At 37.9% G+C, this 20,564-nt stretch overlaps 1 protein-coding gene across 1 annotated transcript in view; it reads right to left on the reverse strand.

Moving 5' to 3' along the window:
- Positions 1–969: 969 nt before the first annotated feature.
- The window catches only part of LOC134790165 (homeobox protein dve-1), a 95,148-nt gene continuing 75,553 nt past the window's right edge, over positions 970–20,564 (reverse strand). The window contains exons 3-6 of the mRNA XM_063760977.1: positions 8,905–9,093; positions 7,916–8,145; positions 2,124–2,930; positions 970–2,040 (exon numbers count right to left, since the gene is read on the reverse strand). Of these exons, the coding sequence (XP_063617047.1) occupies positions 1,381–2,040; positions 2,124–2,930; positions 7,916–8,145; positions 8,905–9,093 (1,886 nt within the window). The 3' untranslated portion in view covers positions 970–1,380. The remainder of the gene's footprint in view (positions 2,041–2,123; positions 2,931–7,915; positions 8,146–8,904; positions 9,094–20,564) is intronic.

The raw sequence follows: 20,564 nt of genomic DNA on the forward strand, positions 1-20,564 counted from the left end.
ATTAACAGTTCGCCGGACGGTATCGGCCTGTCAGTTAGAACAAAATTATGACAGTTCCGAACAACTGACAGGCCGATAGCGTTCGGCGGACTGTTAATCAGTGGCCCCTTTAATATCGGGCAAAAACATTTGTGACAGGTCGGTATACAATACGTGATCTTGAATAAGAGCAAATAACTATTATTTGTGAGCTGACTATACTTATTGTTATGTTCTTCTTACATATTCATAATACAAACATACTTAACCAATCTTTGGATTGAGGAAGCATGAAAATTAATGATCAATTTAATATGAGCGATACCTGACAACGTTCAATGACTAGAAAATCTGTTCAAGATTTTTCTAGAATCATTTTAGCCCTCTATGCAGTGTGAAATATAAATAATATAGGTAGTGATGATTAATACATTCTGGCTTCTTAGTGTGAAGATAGAGAAGCTAAAGAAAGTTGTTACGACCATACTAAGTCTAGGAACATCAAATCTGCTCGACCAACCAAGGTCGATATTAGCGAAACTTTAGTTTCGTTAAAACTTCTATGTGCAATAAGTTTATAATAAACCTAGGTACGTAATCTAATCTAAATGACACATCCATTTATTTTACAATAAATTTACACGATAAGAATAACATTGAATACCATTCTTACAATTTCGTCTACAATACACCTAAAGTTTGGTTTAATCGGAGTTATGATGAGAGTATTCATTGTTGATTAACTATATTCGATATTTTACTTAGTTTAATTATAAATTAAATAGAATTGAGATACAAACTAATTAAAAAAGCTGTACATACCTTTAGGTTGACAGTTGATGTAGGTACAATCATTTAAGTACCATACTATATTTGAGATTCGTTTACTAATTGCCGCTTTTTGTTTTGTACAACTAGCTATGTACAAGCACTACGAAACTTATTAGAAACAAGCACTACGAAACTTATTAGAATTGCAAGTTGTTTACATCAATAGGTAATTTAACTTTATACGTGCCTATGCCTACTCTTTAGCGTTTCAACAGAGTACATTAACCACCAGCACGGATTACCTGGGGGTCTAATTATAAACGTCAGTAACCTATAAAACACATGGTAGGTACCTACTCTCTTTGAACTATATTTGTTAGAAAGAAAGACTTCCTTGTTTTACAGATTGCATGCTATTATAAAACGGCCACCTGACGTCACTACCATTAAATACTAACATGGCACTCGACACCATAGACAATTCAAGTGAACTCAGTCTTTCTGATTATACACTGTCATTCAATTTTTAATGGAATCACTTCTCTCGTCTACCTTCTACGTAATTATAACTTGTTAGCTGGAATCACAACACTAAGGTACTTTGCTGCTTTAAGTTAATATGCGCAGTGTTCAGACCATTTTACGTTCAGCAAGGGCGTGAGGATGCCCTGGATGTGTATAGTGCGAAGGCGAAGAAGGCTCGTACAGAGACATCTTCAACCTCTTGCACTTCGCCCGGCGATTCTTAAACCAAAATTGCACGTTCTTCGATTCCAGCCTCGGAAACTTCTGCCTGTAAGGCATTCTGTTCAACTCTTCCGTGTACTTCAATATGAGATTGTGCGAAGGATGAGTGTTCATTGAGAACCACTGCTCAAGGACTGGTACCTCGGAGACTGGGTCTATGAATGTGCGGTTGCGTTTTCGCCGCTCATCTGAAGCGCCGGCAAGGGCGAGATTCAGACCGCTAGCGCCTTCACCGGGAACCCCACCAACACCTGGAAACCCCGTCATGTATTGACTCATGTACATGATTCCATGTCCAAACATAGGGTGATTCGGCACCATGGGAAAGGGTAAGCGGTCGAGGTGTGGGGAGGAAGGCCGGTAATGACGCTCCTGGACGACGTCGTCATCGGAAGCGTTGTCGTGGTCGTCAACCACTCCGTTTTCTTCATCATTGTTGTTGTTATTATGCGAACTATCGCTGTTCTTCGCCGGTGAACGGTGCGGTGAGTGTTCTTGGTCAGGTTTACTTAGGTCTCGTGGTTCTTGTTTAATGTCGTGCACCTGTAACAATTAAAACGCACGTTAGATATACCATTCGTTAAAAAATATTTAAATAGTTCTAGACGTATAATGTACCTATTTACCTTAATTATATCCGGAGGTTTTGGTGACTCTTTATCATGCTCTTCGGTGCCATTATTCTTTTTTGTAGTAATCAGGGAAAGTGGCGCTTCTGGGCTTTCTGGTCGGTCATCTGGATTCACGTCACCACCTTCATCATCCAAATCAGATCCAGCATTGGATAAGTTGTCCTCAGACATGACTGACATGGGGTATCGGCCAGGACTCCCTGATAGTTGCAATGGACTTTTCATAGAGTTATGATCATGTGGGTACCCATCACCTCCAGCCATCAAAGAACCGTTACTCGGACTGTGGCTTCTACTACTGAAGCCGTTGAGATGGCAACCAATACCACCGATGTTACGCAATTCAGCACGTTTTTGTGCTGCTCTCGCATTTTTGAACCAGTACACGACGTTGTTAACGTCAAGAGGTTTTCTGCCACGTCTCGACTCCAAGTTATTAAGTTCCCGGACATACTGTTGTATTTGCTGTCTAGTAGGGTGTTGGTTCTCTGAAAACCAGCGTTGCAGCTTGGGTAACTCTAATTCTGGGTCGAAACTTGTTCGCATTCGAGTTTTCTGTGTTGGATATTGGCTTTGAACGGTTTGTAGTGCTGGATGCAAGTGATCAGGCATCGCGAGTGTGGGTGAGCGATTTTTAGGCCCCGGAGAAGGATACCGTCGAGGGCTGAATGGTGGCGGTCGTGGAGACACCTGGGCACTCCACCAGGATTCAAACTTTCTACGCATCTCTTCCGATGGCTCATGGAAGTTGTGAGGCCCGGGCGGCTTGTCTTGGCCCCTACATATTTGAGCTAACGTCACCTGCAACAAAAGACACCGAAATTAAACTCTCATTCAATCAGCTTGTCTCGAGAACGGCAAACAGAAACGGCGTTCGGCAAACAATTTAAGAGGATTCTAAAGAGGTCAGTCTAAACAGCAGCAGATACAGATAATTGTTCGTGCAAACACGGAGTATTGTTTCACAGAACATCGCCATTAGATTATGAAAATATTAGGTCGGCTGTTAATGTGTATGTCATGCGCAAGTGGCCGGCGCAGCGCTGTTTGCGCTGTGGTTAGAGGCATCACTCCGCGGCCGCCGCCGAAACTTCAATCATGGCCTGCTCTAAAACAATGAGCAAAGGGCGTCTTGGCAATTAGTATCCACCCACTGAGCCTTCAACGAGGTGCCGACACGCCGCGGACTAAGTGCTTCTACTAAAATATTTCGACTGTAACTCGATCCGACAACACATCGAGAATGCCGCTAAATGCTTACAAAATAGTACTCCATATATAACTTAACAAGACAAGTAGTTTAATCTATGTCATTGTCAAAGTGACTGAAAAAGAAATACATACAAACGAATACGAACGAATTGAAAAATGGTTTACCACTTAAGCGTCAAACTTCATATTACATTTCTGTTTCAGTATGATGTAATATTTAGCAAGTGTTACGAACGAGTTTCAGTGCCCCCTGAAAATAATTCCATTCTACTCCACATTTATATTTCACAACTATTTATTTAAAGATAACGCGAGCATTTATTTAGACAGGTTTTAATCGCAAGTAGTCAATCATGGAGAACTTGCCAGATTATACCGTCGCGGAGTTTACACAGCTCGACAGTTATGCAAGTGAGATTTGCCGGTATCGCGAGATTACATAGAACAATGCTGGTGATTACGTCGTCAAGCGACTTGTCAGCCGCGGGCGAGTCGCGCGCTGCTAGCGCCAAATCATTAAACTATTAGACTCTGTATCATGAGATTCTTAATATGATCTGAATATCACGGTCATCACACCTCAGCACATAACACATAAGCTCTAATACTTGCAAAGGACTACCCAGCAGCCCTCATTGCTAAATTATATCTTAAAAATGTAGCCCAGAACTCAATTTTATTATTGTTGATGTTTGTAACATAGGTTGTTAACTAGAAGCGGTATCATGGTCGCATTTTTATCACCTGTCATGCCAGGCGTCACTTTCGCACTTACATATTTGTTAAAACGTGACAGGCATGGTGACAAATGATAAAGAGCCGACCATCGTAGCCCAGAATGTAGCCTATTATGGATGGCTTTATCCACGTGATAAAATAAGTGTCACTTTATAACACGACGTGATTGAAAGAAACAGAGACAGTTTTTATCACGCTGTCACGTAGAACACGACCCATAGTCTCCGTGCAGGACGTACCTACTGAAATGGGAAAAATATGGGAGCGCTAATGCCAATTTATGCGTCGTCGGTTCTCTAATAGTAGTATTACGAAGTATATACTTAATGCTCTGTCTAATAAGTAAATGATCTGTATGCTAAATCAAATGTTAAATTAACGCAGGTATCACATTTAGATTGTAAATCATGTCAAGCAAGGCATTAGCACAGCCCGAGTGATACGTTAATCCGCCTCTTTGTTTTATATTTTTAAATAGTACAACGATATTTGCTTTCAGATATTGTCTTCAACTCGTAAGATTTACGAGAACTGGCGTCTCTGCGATAACTCTGTCATAACTAATCCGACTAATACGTAATTCGGTTGACAGTCAACATTTCTTGATGTACTAGTACAGGTTATAACACAATAGGCTTACTCTTATCTCATATCACTTTAGTTTATCTACACGTGTAACATGCGATTTTATTCGTTGAATCTGTATTACTTTAAAATTTTACCCAGAACGAAATTCTTTTTTAAAATTAGTTCGAAAATAAAGCCTTAGAAGATTTATAGGTGAAAATTGATCCCCTATAGACCCGTCTGTTTTAAAACCCTTTGGGTAAAATATTCCTTAAGCGTCCAAAACTTTGTTGGAAGTTGAAATCGATGTGGCACAAATTTCCATGCTATAAATTACCATAATATCGTAGAGCCGAGTTCATCTCGCGTTTAGCTACTGACTAACTTCGGAGTCTTTGATTATCTAGCCCAGTTAGGGATACCTTTGACTCATTTGTACCGACCTCGAGATATTTAGCAAACTTGTTGGCTGATTTTTGCTTAACTTCCTCAGAGTGTCTATCACAAGGTAAATCTAGCCAGTTTACTGGGAAACATTTTCATGTAACTGAATTGCCTGGAACTTGAATAGTTTGGAACATAGTTTAAAAAAATTGCAACACAATTCACGATGAGATGATATTTAAATTTTTAGCAGAGAGAGTCATTCAAATGCCTATCCTCTTGAGCAACGTTTTCGTCGAAAGTCATATAATCTAAATGGGCCACTTGACTGTGTCAATGGAATAGCTATATTGAAATCGCGAGCGGTTAAGCCCGGAGGAGGGCGCGTCGAGCGCTAACCTCGTGTTTAATAAGATTATAAAGCATTATTTTATGGTATTAATAAGATCAAAAGCGTTCGTACATCTAAAACTCCTTTTAACCCTCTTTCGCCGGCTCAAGTTGGTAAGACGAGGGCCCCTCCACCCCCTAACCCGTTCGCAACATGGATATTTAGAAAATATAATAAAGCTGCACGAGGCGCGGATGAGTCTGAGATTCAATTAAATTTATTATGTATGAAGATCCCGTGTGAGGCAGGTGCTCATCGCTACGACAAATTGCTCTACGTATATCTTTTGAGGTTATTTAGGCTGTAAATTCACTTACACAGACACGTGGGCACGTTAATACTTTAGACCTTTTTAAAGTGATATAGGTTCGGTTAATAAAATGGATGCTATTATTGATATGATTAGATTAGATTAGATTTATTTATTTCACAACATATGATTACAGTACAAATTACATTAATGTCAATTTATAAGAATCTGTTTATGAATATGTTTTTCATTTTAGTGTCTGTGTACATATATGTAACATAACATGATGTGTTTAAAATTAAACGTGCTTATAATGTTATGTGGTATCGCTTGATTATGTTATAAGTAATTCTATTGGGGCTTAAAAAAATCCTTAGGACTATGTGAAAGTAAGGAAGAAATTGCCATTAAGTTCGATTATTTTAAATGTAATAGTAGTTGGAAAATATATTGTTTCGTATAATTTTTAAATGTATTGTCGATGGCATACCTACACACACACTATTATAAAAAATGTCGATAAAATAATGTTTAGGTACATCAAATAAAGTATGTATAAGAATAAATACTCCGAGTAAAGTATGTTTAAGATTAAATCTCCTAATAAGGCGTAGCTAAGGTACCTCATTATCATGACATCAAAATTCGCATAAACCGTGTTCTCCTTTTGTACACCCGCGGAATGTTCGCGAACATCAAAACAAATGCTTCCTTAATTCCTCCCTCGAGTGATCATCCTTATTAGTGGACTTAAGAGTAACCTCGCAAATTATAACGACCTACCAAATTGTACGCTCGCCTACTTAACAGAGAGTTTGATAATCTGTCTCCATCGCCCTCGTGAGCCCTGCCTTTTAAATTGACAGCAGAAACTTGAAACGAAGAAGTGCTTATCGGTTTGGTATCAAGAATCTTGGCTTGAGCCGTTTTCGATATTTGTTTGACTGAATGAAGGGCAAGATTAATTAGGTACTAAAAAATTGGATACGTTATGCTAAAATAATTAAGAATCGGCAAAGAACTTTGCAACAATGCATAAAAGTTAGTTTTTCATGAAGTTCTGAATCTGACCTTGTAAGTACTAATACCAATTATGGAAATCAAATCTTGTACATTGTTTTAGACAGACGGCCTAATTCGAAATGCTTATAAAATGTCATAGCGATACGATACCTATCTGTCAATGTCAAAAGTGACATTTCTTCAACCAAAAACGTCACTTTTGACACCGAGAGATCGGTATCGTATCGCTATGACATCTTATAAGCATTGCTCGAATTGGGCCTATGTTACATCTACATCTCGAATCTTTGTATAATTTACTTTATTGGCGCAAATAATAAATATGTTAAAACTTTAATCTGAACTGATAATATTTAAAGCACAGCATTTACCTCAGACAGCTAATTTTGGTAACAAACAACACATCGTGTTATTGTTTTGCAAGTATTGCTGTAAAACATTGTAAACAATAGTACTACCCCTAATAAGGGGGTAAGGTTCCGGGGTCGGGGTAACAATCAGGCTTTAAAGAACATTGCCAACGAGCATTGTGAGTGTTGGTTTAACCCAGTCGGGCGCGATCGCTTTGTCACCGAAGATCGGGATGATTTTAATGCGGATCGGTTGACGTAATTTGGTTTGACAGGTGTTTTTGGCGAATACAAAGCGGGATTTGTATGGAAATACGAAGTTTCAATTCGGAGGGATAGGTTAATAACGATGAGGAGTACGTTTGTTGTAGAAATCGTTTGTTATATTAACCGTGTATTGTTAGATACTCACAATATACCTACCTATATCTCAATATTCTTATTAATTCAATTAATCTGTTTCGAAAATATTTTTATTCTTATTTTACTTATAAGCGTAACATTATTAGATTATAACAAGGGTCAGTCCTTGAAAAACTTGAACCGTATATACCTACGAGCATGAGTAAAGGATGACTCACGTTAGACCGTGTCCGGGCCGGTGCTTCCGGCGGTTACTTTTCTATGATATGACCGGCGATTACGTGATGCTTTCCATAGAAAACGATGGGCCGGAAGCTCCGGGTCGGACACGGCCCGGTCTAACGCGAGTCATCCATTACTATTCTAAATACTAAATCCGCAATGAGTACCTACATACAAATATATTAAGATAAACATTTGAAATGTTATTTGCAGAATGTAGGACATCCTTTCTCTGCAATCTAGCACTGCCTGTCTATCATATTTGTAAAGCTTTTATAAAACTTACCTCATCCAAAGGGCAACCAGAAGACATCAAGAGCGGCCTGCTCTGCACCAGCAGTAGTCTAAGCAGCTTGTCCTTGATATCTTGCAGCGGAGTCTGCCGCGCCCGCAGCAGCTGTATACGGAGCGTCGCCACTGTGGTCAGCTCTCCCAAGACCTCGCCGACCGTGGCCAGGGGTCCGTCGGAGATGCGCTCGAATGGTAATGGCTTCCAATTGTTGATTACCACTGAACCTGGGTGGAAGACAGCTGGTTAAACAGGTTCAAAGGACTGCTGCAGCCCTCATGGCACGATTTGATGTTTACTTAATATACTTTTGAAAAATTAGGTACTTACAATAGAAAACAAATTAAATACTCTTTATTACACACCTCAATAGAAGAAAGTAAAGCAGAAAAAACAGCAACACAAGTAGAGGTGAACAACATGCGACTTTATCGCAAAAAAGAGATATTTTCCAGACAACCTTTAGGCAGTGGATAAATAAATTTACACATTTGAGTATGTAAGTGTTTTGAAATGCAATGAGAGACCTAGGACAACCAACAGACAAAAAAATACCAGCAACAAGTACATAATAAAATAAAAATATAATATATTAAATCCTCCAATAACAATATTTTTTCTTAAATATTTTTTTTTTTTTTTTTTTTAAATTATACAAGCTTAATTAATGATTTGCTTGCTCAATACACGAGGAGCATCATAACATCATCATCGACGTTGATGGAAAGCGATTGATAAATCTGCATTTCACCGTTATTTTCTCATCGTTAGTAACAGACCTTGATGTTATGCTACAAGTCCAAAACAGAGCCAAACTTGAGGTTAAATTTCTGATAAATTAAGGCTTCGTCACACAGGCGCGTTTTCCGGGCGGAGCGTGAGCGGGGCGCGCCGCTTTTACATATAAAACGCTCACGCGCCGCTCACGCCCCGCCCGGAAAACGCGGAACCTTCCAAGTCAAAGACTGTTGATCTTGGATGATTACCTTTGGCCGAGGCGGCGAGCTCGTGCGGGTACCCCAGCCTCATCATGGCCGCCGGCACTAGCTCGTGGAACGCCGTGGCGGCGGGGATGATGACGTAGCTGTCGGTCTCCACCACTGACCGCCGCCGCCACGCGCCCTCCTCCAGCGACGACACCGCCTCCACCACGCAATGGACTGGCAGCGTTTTACCTGAGAACAAAGTGATTGGTTAATTTTGTTAAGGCAGTGTCTGTGAAAATGTGGAGTTTCTACGAGTGTTAGACGATAAGCGCAGTGTGTTTTTATTTAAAACCTTAACTCGGATGTAAATAGTCTTTTATCAAGGTATATAGGGTCATTTTTGGACCGTTAGCCATATTGTGCGAGGTGATTAGGTGGGCCATACTGAACAACTTTTTCTATGGGACCAACTCCGAAATTACAAATTTTTTTTTTGGTCGTTTCAAAGATTTTGGTCGAGTGGATGTCGACGTTTTCTATGGGAAGGCCAAATTTTTTTTTGGGATTTCGGGGATGGTCCCATAGAAAAAGTTGGTCAGTATGACCTACCTAATCACCTCGCACAATATGGCTAACGGTCCAAAAATGACCCTGTATATGTACCTAATCATTTATAAAATATAATGTAAGCAAATTAATTTTATAAAACAAAACACACTGCTTTTATGAAACTAACACTATGTCAGCTATTTACAGTAAGTTCCATACACGTGTAGGTATATATTTATAAAAAAAATACGTAGATGTAACTATCGATTCATTCTAGTCTGAACAAAATCCGATCACCGCCGCGTACGACTTAATGTCGCTCGGCATAAAACAGTCTGCTGGGCACAAAATATTAAGGAAAAACTTCCTCCCCATGAAAAATCGGCTACTTAGGTAGACGTCGAAATACTGTCGTTAAGAAGGCGACTTAATTATTTAGCAACTTTCTTGCCTTTAAGTTGCGCGGACGCAAAAAAGGACGGACGAAACGCAAGAGAAATGTTAAAATAATAATTAATCCTTTGCATGTTTCGAGCCTCGGCGCCGAGTGATCGCTTTGTGAAGACCGATGCTTTTACCGTCTTTCTTTGTACCGTGGATTCCTCTTTAGCGCGTTATTAAATAGTTTTTGCCGCCTCGATGCGCTTTTTTACTGCGCCGTCTAAGTGCTGCAAGAAGCCTTATTGAAGGCTTTCAGCGTTCTATTCCTCCTAGACGTCTCCAATATTCTTATTTTAATAGCAGAGGATAAACATTCACAGAATTTTTAATCAAAGCCTTTACTTTGCCGTTTTAGTGGTATCGAATCATTGTTTAACATAAGTATATTACCAACCCGGCACATGTAAATACATAGTTCAAATTGAAAACAAAGGCCGTCGCTTAAGCCCGCACAGTTATTGAATTTACATAATACCATCCTGAAATCGGGTTCAACAAAACGCGTCTCCTAAAGGGAAATTATAAATTTCATAACACAATAATCTCTTAATAACACCTATAGTGCGACGGCCTAAACTTGTGTCGGCTTACCTGTAAAATAAGCGAAATTTCGGTGCGGTTAATCGCGCAAAGTAACTTTCAATAGTTTTCGCTATCAAGTTCTTTAGGGGGGCGCAATAAGGGGGTGATATGGCGACTGGCGAGGGCACACAGGTTAGCACCTACGGTTTAATATGGAGCTTGGATTAGTTGAGGTTTAGTCGCGGACCGCCCGCCGCTCGGGACTGTCCTTTGGTCAGTTAAATCCCTTGGATATGAAACTGGTGGTCTGAGCTCACCAGTATTAACTAACTTTATAATATAGGTGATTAAGTTGGCCGTTTTCGCAGGTAGCCAGTGAAATATCATCGTTGTTTTGATTTCATTAACATTTAGAATTAAATAATTTCTCGACCAGTTATAACAGCTAATAATTATAGTTCATGTGTGTCACTAGAACCTTGCAAATCAATTATAGGTGTCCGTTTCAATAGAGCTAGTCATGATGCATCATCATTTGTTCAATCCAACCGTATATATTTAAAGCCAATAACTATTATATTTGGGTCACGATAGAACGATACCTAATTATCTTATAATATTACCATGACATTAATATGGCTTCATAAAACTGCGAGTGTTTAAGGGAGCTTAGTAAAATTTTTAAGTAGAAAAATATAGAGGCTTAAAAATCTTCGCCAATAGTTTCAAAAACGAACAGATTTCGATTAAATGCATGTGAAAGAGAAAATTTGTATAATGTATGTCCTAGAAAAAGGGGCCTGCATATAATTTTAGAAGATATCATGTATGCGCACTCTTTAATGCGCGGAACCTAAGTAAAGATTTACGAAATCTTCGTACTTAGCTACCTACTTAGCGACAGAGCAGCAGATATGTGGCGACCGCTTGTGTATGAAAATTACTCTGAGCAAGTTTGTGGGTGTCCAAATTATACGCGAAGGCGAAGAAACTCTGGCAAAGTAGTTTACGGTATGGCAAGCATTTGCACTTACTTAAAGAGAAATGACTAATAATATAAATCGCATTGGCATCAGCATAGATTGTTATTTTCTTGAAAAGTTGACGTTCGTAATGGTTTTATATAGAAGTTACCTCTAAGACTACTTGTCACTTTAATACGCTTTACACCTTATAAACTCATTTAAAATGTAGAATACATACCTACACTTAAATTTTTCAAAGGCAATTAAATTGTTTTCAAACCGTGCATAATAACATTGTAATTATGCATAGTATATTATTGTTTAAAAATGCACACAAGAAGGCTATCTTTGTAAATTTTTAAGATAAAGTATACAATTATCTTATAGCTCGCGTAATACGCTGTAGTAGGTAGGTACTCGTATGTAGCATGCAGTGCTTAAATCTGTACCTACTTACAACCGCGAGATTCTTATCAACAATCCGGTGAAAAATTAATGTTTTCAGCCATTTACGGGTTGAGCTCTTAGAATCCCGCGTATTGTATGAAAATAGGCAGCATAGGAATCATAATTACTCTTTACAAAGGGATGTGGTCTGACTACCAGTGTGCGGCACACTGTGTTCCACATCCCTCAAATACAACCACATACCTACAAATGTTACAGTATTTGAGGATATTACGGTAGGATTTACGACATGACAAGAACAAGATCTTCCAAGCCATCTTTTAAAACGACTTTAATAGATTCTACATTTTTTTTTGTTTCTGACGGAAAAAATTGAAAACCTCGTTTAAAAGTTTGGGTTAGTAAAACTTAATTTCTTTTTTTATGATCGCTTTTTTTATTTAAATAACACATTTTTATTCGTTTCCTATCTAGCTCGAAAAGCCATCCAGTAGGGCTACCGCCAATACCGAAAATCGTCAATTGCGGGCATTTTTCTCTGTCACTCTAATTACGCCTTCATTGGAGTAAAAGAGTAAGATCCCCGCAATTTGCGAATTTCGGTTTTCGCGGTAGCCCCTCAGTACCCGTTAACTAAACTTGCCTTAGTGCAACGCGTACGTCTAAGTCCATCAACGTTAAAGTAACGTATGAACTCAGGAGCGGGCTAGATGGAGCTTAAACAGATATGTACGGAATCAAATCACCGCCTTTCGCTGGGGCTTTCGCGAGCTTCCGCCCTAAAACGCTTTCGTCAATAAAAGCTCTGGAAGCGGCATGGCTTGCCTCTTTTTTCCGCCTAAAAGAGAGATCACACATTTTTGTTGAAAGAAAATATCGCGACTGGCTAATTGTAACAAAGCTTAGTTTCACATCTTGATGAGTCAGAGGGCCTACCTGGCCCCCCGGGAGGGTTAAGTGGACACAAATTTCATCTTTTTCTTTAACTTCATTCAAGGCGTAATTAGAGTGACAGAGATAGTTGTTTCGATCCGAACTCTGGCTTTCGCTTTAACAAAAACTAGTACCAATTTCAAATCTGTACCATCACCCACACTGGTCACAGATAATTCGTGAACTATAATACATGACGACCGGTCTGGCTTTGTGGGTAGTGACCCTACCTGTGAAGCCGATGGTCCTGGGTTCGAATCCCATTAAGGACATTTATTTGTGCGATCACACAGATATTTGTTCCTGAGTCATGGTTGTTTTCTATGTATTTAAGTATTTATATATTATATATATCGTTGTCTGAGTACCCACAACACAAGCCTTCTTGAGCTTACTGTGGGACTTAGTCAATCTGTGTAAAGGCCCCAGTACACAATGGGCCATCGCCGGCCACTTCAAGGGACGCATTTATGCGTTAGAGGGAGCAAGTGATATTGCTATCTCATTCTACCGCATGGCTGCGTCCCTTGGAGTGGCCGGCGATGGCCCATTGTGTACTGGGGCCTTAAGAATGTCCTATATTATAAAAAAAAAACAAAAATATGGCGTTATTCCTAAACGCCTGCCAAATGTAACAAGCCGTTGATAATCGTTTGTCCTTATCTGTTAATTTGACACTTCTATTTGTTAGAAAGGAACGAAATTTAACAGAGGTTTGCTCAATTTTATTAATAAGGGGGTTAGAGTCCACTGTTAGTACTACATCAGCAAATTAGCATTTATTGACTCCAAAAAAACTGCTGTGGGGAATAAAAAAGTAATCATTTTAAAATAGATTCTTGTATTTTCATTTTAGAAACATACCTCCAAAGTGTTACATAAATTTACATAAGCCGGAAGCTAGTCCCTTCCAGCGACTTGAACCAATCTTAGGGAATTAACAATGAACTGTGAGACGTGTGTACTTAACGTGGAGTTAGCATAAGTATTCTGCTAAAAGTCTCATCCGAAGCTAACTTCTCCAGAATAGAATGAGCTTAATTTGGCAGCTTTCGATGGAAAGCTCTTTACATAAAGGAAATGTTAAATCAGTTTCTGTTGCTGCCGTAGGTATCGTAAATAAATGATTGGTGGAATAAATCTTAATATAGAAGTTATAGGTAGTTGACGAAATGTAATGTGCACCGAATCTCCATACAATGTGTTCGACAGATCGGTGTGAATAATATTATGTATAATTCATGAAATGAGAGGTGCTAAATTTTATAAACAAGTCAACCTTTAAAATTGGCGTCTTCATCTAGATTCTAGAGAAATAACTCCACGAGTTTAATACCTACGGCGCGATTCGGGAAATGAATTAGAGATTCTCTAGATATGAAATAGTAAAGATATGTGACGTTCCACGGCAAAAGGTCGTATACACCCACTTGCCAGAATTTCATTCGCCATAATTTCATTTGCCATAATAGTCAACAGCCATTATATTGTTTCCCATGATTACATATGCAATACTTATTGTTTACTATATTAGTCACGTGCCAGAAACTTTGTTTCCCATAAAATTAATTTCAATAATATCATTTGTCATCATCATTGTAAGCCATAATTATCACTAGCCATAATATAATTTTTTTACAGAAACCAAATGCTACTAGAAAAATGGGTTAGGTTAGGTTTGAACTGCGACCCTTACAGAAAAGTAATGCTACTGGAAAAGTGGGTTAGGTTAGGTTTGAACTGCGACCCATACAGAAAATAATTGCTACTAGAAAAGTAGGTTAGGTTAGGTTTGAACTGCGACCCTTACAGAAAAGAAATGCTATCAGAAAAGTGGGTTAGGTTAGGTTTGAATTGCGACCCTTACAGAAACCAAATGCTACTAGAAAAATGGGTTAGGTTAGGTTTGAACTGCGACCCTTAAAAGGAAAAGTGGGTTAGGTGAGGTTAAATATTCTATTAAATAATATTATTACAATTAATAATATGGACAACAACACTTATGGCACTCGTACGTTCTGGAATCTAATAATCGGGTAAACAAAGAGTATGTCACATAATTTTTATGGTATACAAACAATTCGGGCAAATGAAATTCGGGCAAATAAAATTCGGGCATATGAGTATTATTTTATATAATTTTCGGACAAACAATAGACAACCGCAAAAGGTATCATTGCCCCGGCTGAATATTGGAGCGGCGTTAATAATAGCGTAAGCGCCAGCCGCCATAAGGTACCTTTTGCCGTGGAACGTCACATATCTTTACTATTTCATATCTAGTGAATCTCTAAATCATTTCCCGAATCGCGCCCCTACTCATATTCCGCCATTTCAGGAAATGTAAAGGATAAGTTTTTCAAAAATCTATCCAATCAAAGAAGTACATACATGCTGTGTGTATCAAAGATGACCTATTCTGTGTTGACATGTAGCTCCAGAAAAATTAATTATATTGTTTATTTATGTAAATAGCTACATTCTTTAAAAAAAGTTTTAACAGCCAGCAAGCACGCATAATCTGTGTTTAGAGTTTTGATCTGCTTCACGCTGACTCTGGCACTCCTTAATATGCTCTTAATGAGCTTCTTTTACCATCGTTACACGGCTATTACGTCTCGAATTATATGAGCAGCCAAGTCGCTACCTAATTATTAACGCCTTAACAGATGTTATCGCATGTACCGAGATTATACAATATGTAATTTATTTTCACGTAATGCCAGCAACAGGGGAGCTTATTCGTAAATGCTGAAGTTTTTATTCGCAACAAAAAAAAATTTGACTTTTCAGAAATAGTGTTGCCTATTTGAAATATTACAGTACTACAAACTACAAACTACAAACTACAAATACAGTAACAGTCTCTGTTACTTACAGTATTTTCATAACGACATGGCTAGGATGACAGATGTCGTTTCAGTACAATTTTGCAAGAATTTGCGTTTTAAGGTTATAAATTGTTTGAAGATGACACGTTTGAACATCACGCCTTGCTACGCATCATTTGAATTATCATCGTCTTCTTCGGCGATTATCGCTCTAAGCGTTTTACCTTCTTTAATTGATCTTCCACTGACGTAGATTAAAGTATATTTTTAAAGCTTTTCAGAATTCAATTAGAGACCTTGGCCCAGCAGTTCTCATGGTTTCATATAATTACTCGCCATTACCTCACATGACACATAATCGAATAGGTTTAATGTCGCTGTGGAATTTGCTAGGTTTCAGCATCCGTCACGCACCGATCTAACTAGATCATCGCTCACGAATACCTATTTAGCAAACACGCAAATCCACACGCTATTGTCAAGCCGATCACACGGTCAACATGCGTGTTTAGGTTGGGCTACGAGTCTTAAAGTTATCATAAATTGTCAATACTGATTCAAACTTACAGGATTTTTACAAATGAAAAGAAACATATTATTTTGCCAATTCCCGGAATAATAGCATTTTAGTTAATCAATCAGCCATACTTACGTCTTGCTATTTATTATTTAAGAGAGAATCTATTACCACAGGCCAAGGCACATACTTTGACTAAGGTGTAGAGTTTGTGGAGGCTTGTAGAGTTAAAAGGTTGGGTCTATGAGATCTGATAACTTTTTGACAGTGCGAGCCTATGGTTTCGTTTGGGCTTGGCAACATTTTATATAAAAACTAGACGGGCCCGCAGCTCCGCTCGCGTAAATGAAATAAAGAGTGTGTCAACCCTGCCAGGGTTCATAACGGTGATAGGGATTTCTTATTTGTACCCGTTATTTGGATAACTTAATACGCAAAATATCTGAAAAAAATTATGTGATTTGATAAAAGGCAAAATTATACTTTTTCATCTACGTAGTTATTTATTTAAAACTCGTTTCAACATAAAATTATTATTTATTTTTATAAGCCTAATTGCAAAAACGTTCATTAGATTAATATCCGCCTTAAGACGAATATGGACGACCACCGCCCATAAATCGCCTTTTGGTACAAACGTACGTACTCCCCATTTCCCTTTCTGAATACTAACATTACTTACTACGGTTATGTGAATCCTGGCCTCCGAGAAAAGACAAAACAAAACACACCATGTTTCTCGGTCTTGCGATAGCTCTCGCCAGTCCCCATGGCCGAGGATAAGCAGATCTCGAGCAGCTACGTCGTTCCAGCGGTAGGTACCTATGACGTCCAATTGGGCGTCTCCCATTTCGTTGTCCCAAGTACGCTCTCGTCACGGCACGATCCTCTCCCATTCTCTCTAAATGTCCGAGCCAATGTAAGCTTAGCCACTTTTGTCTCTCAGTATTCCGCCAGTATATCGGAACACATCCTTATTTCTATAGCAACAGAGTTATATTACGATATTTGGTCGACTGCTGACTGTACGTTGGCTTATTTTCAGATTTTCACCAGGTCGTTTCGCTCAAAAATATCTGAACATGCACTTAAATTTTATCTACCTACATTATAACTTGCTATCAACTTTGTATTTTTGGCCCATCTCGGCAGCCCGGTCCCCGGACGAATTTGTTTGCCGAAGCGGTGAAAGTAAATCTGAATAATATAACTCAAAAAGAAATTTAAAACAACAAAATACAAATTACTATTGATATTGATAAGTCATTATCAGTCATTATATGGCATGTCACTCGTACGGGCATAAACTAAGGTAAAAGGTTGAGGTTGACAGCACTTTTTATTTTACTTCGAGTAAAAAAGGCCGAAATCACTGCATACCAACATAACAAACACAATTTTGGTTATTTGAAGTTCGAAACGAAACCAACCGAGAGTTTCCGAAAGTAGCCGATAGTCGTAAAATGAAGAATGTTATGAAAATTTCTTTTGCTTATTGTAAATTAAATACGCATCGAAAGCGATAGTTTTTATGCTCTAGTTATATTCTCATACTTAGATAATAGATTAGAACAGTTTTTTCTTATCATACGTGCGTCGTATTTGAGAAACGTGTCAAAAACTTTTTTAGAAATTTGTAAGGCGCCATCTCGCTTCTTCCCTCGTTTTTTATCCCGTTCTGGTTTTTCAACTTTATATATATGATGTTTCGGTGGGATTGCCTATTTGCATTTAAATCATTATTTTGATACTAATATTACTTTTAATTTAAGTCATGAAGTCGTTGCAATCATGAAATAAGCCTATTTTTTAAAAGCAACTACTTAGTACGAGTAGGTACTTCAAGAAAACATTAAAAATTGTTACAATCTTGTTTTGGTAATGGACTCGTGGGGGCCTTGCCTTCGTGGGGTTAGCTACTTTTCTTGCCATCCTGCTTTTTGACTTCACTTTAAACGCTACTGTACCTTACTACCTGCATTTTACAGCACATCATAAAACCTTGCATAAACGTAAACGTTAACTCAATATATCTCAATTAAGCAGGTAAGACTGTCTTGTCCGTGTTTCCATTGTTTGGACGGCATTAGCCCGGCAGCCAGGTGAAAGTTGGAGGTAAGGGGATTAACGAGCAGCCGTAGGTTAGCCACGGCCACTGTCCACTGGCTAACTTGATTTCAATTCTGAATTATGTTTTGTTTACGTGCAATAAGAAAGAAGTGTATTGTAGAAGGATTTTCAGTATTTTTAGGGCAGTTTGGACTTACTTTGTAAAGAGTAAAGTATTTATAGATATTTTGCGCTATTTCCTCTCCTGAAACTAATATGTACATTGATGTAAAATTGAGTTAGCCAGTTAATTTAATTTGGAGTCCATGGTTTATCGTGCAATTGATTAGTTGAATTATGTTTACCATAAAATTACTTTTCTTAATATTAATTGTTCGTTGTGTTGGAGACCAAGACACACTTTGGGTTGCTGCGCCAGAGGAGTAACTAAGTAAGTAATATTCATACATTTCATTTTTTATTCTGTTTCATACATTTTGGCCGATCATATGTAGATCGGCCAAAATGTCAAAATCGTCTACACTAAGACAGTCAGCAAAATTAACAGTCAAAAAATTTTTCGCGTTTTCAAAGTTGATCCCATAATAAAAGTAGCTCAGTTTAGCTAGTAGAATCGAACCCTGCATTTAAGGCCCCACAGTAGAAGACATACTTTATACTTAACGAAGAAAGCATCTGTATCTAAAATAAATATTTATGTTAATCGCTAAAATTGATGCCCTTAACGAAAGATCAAACCGAGGACCATCTTCTTCGCAGGGAGAAGCTATCAAAAGCCAACTGGCTAGTCTAGTTAAAATCGACTACACTAAATCAGTCATTAAAAAGTAAAATAACTGTAAAACAGAAATAAACACAGGAAACTAATCTCTACGCCGCGTAACCTAACAACTGAGCTCTATACAAATAGGTTAAGCCATGTAGGTATCAACTGACCGTCTCGGAAGGTAACCTGACTCTAGGTCTTAGCTGCTAGGGCTTAGGCATAAAACCTAGCGTCTTTCCTTATTCTTCGTTTTAAACCTGTACTTAAACGGGAGTTTTAGTTTGAATTTAAAATTAAATTTTAGTACTTCAATACTTTGAAAGATTGAAGTAAAATTTTTTTTTAAAGGAATTAATATCCATAATGTTACTTTATTCCTGATTAGTGGTAAAACGTAAATTTTGAAAAAAAAATATACTTAAACATGTTTATTTTTGTCTCTGGCAGAAAAAAAGCACTAAACATTTTTTTAAATAACAATTGCAACAGTAGGTATTTAATATAATGGGAAATGTATTGCCCCTTACATTTAACGCACGGCTTGTGCAACTTATCAACATGGGGTTACATCACAAATTTGTACCTATCAGGTGTGGTATCAGTCTAATTCAAAGAACTGATGAGGGTGTTGTACAAATTCCTTATATTATAAATCTCTTATCTTGGACAATTTCAGCACAACATTACAATATCTACGTAACATTTTGAATGAATAAACAACACGATAAACCATTGGAAACGCAACAATCGCGCAAGTCGCGTTATAGCCATCCCCGTTTAACAAGCCACAATAGGGCGAGATAACGATAACAATAATTGTTAAGACGTTACAGCTGTCAAAGGGCGTGCCGTCGGTTTTAATTAATAAACCCCACCCGTCAAATGTTCTACATAACGTCGACATAATGAACATGAACGAATGAAACGACACAGTGTTGACGTCTTTGCATATATATTTCAATTTGTTTTGTACAGCTTTTAGGTTTTAAAGTAACGATTTAAAATACTTTACAGTATATATGGTGTTACTTTACCGCCTTAGGGCAGGATTAAGGACAATACGTGCCTGTCAAAAATTTAAAGGGCCATATGTACTGTAAAACGTTGTACAATACACGAGCGAAAAGGTGTCGATTTAAAACACTCCCTTCGATCGTGTTTCAATTTATCGCCACTCGTCTAGAATTTCCTTCTTTTCGCACTTGTATCATATATATTTGTATGCACAAAATTCGTAATAGTACATTCGTAATGTACTATTACGAATTTTGTGCATTTCCATTTTTACTAAATTATTTTAGCCTGAGATTTTCTATGATTATTTACATATAAAGCTTAACATATAATAATTATTAATAATAAAAAAATTACCTACTCGGAAAGTATAATATTGCTTAAACACTCATAGAAAATATGTACATTTTATTATATATTACTCAGTGTAATAGGTAAGTAGTAATACCTAGTGTGTAGGGTGCTAATTTCATTCAATCTACCTACATGGCTTAATCAAACCGAATAATTCCCCATAATCTATCAGAATCTTAAACAAATGACAACCCAGTTATTATAACCTAACTCCGTGTAACAGCTAATTAAAATCAACACCGACCCGTGTAATTAAAAGCTCCAAGGAAACGTCACCATTATCTGAGTCCGCATTCACACCGATGTCGCATCGATCTAACACATTCACCCACTTACGAGTTACAAAACTT

This window comes from Cydia splendana, chromosome 4 (genome assembly GCF_910591565.1).
Source record: "Cydia splendana chromosome 4, ilCydSple1.2, whole genome shotgun sequence".
NCBI lineage: Eukaryota > Metazoa > Arthropoda > Insecta > Lepidoptera > Tortricidae > Cydia > Cydia splendana.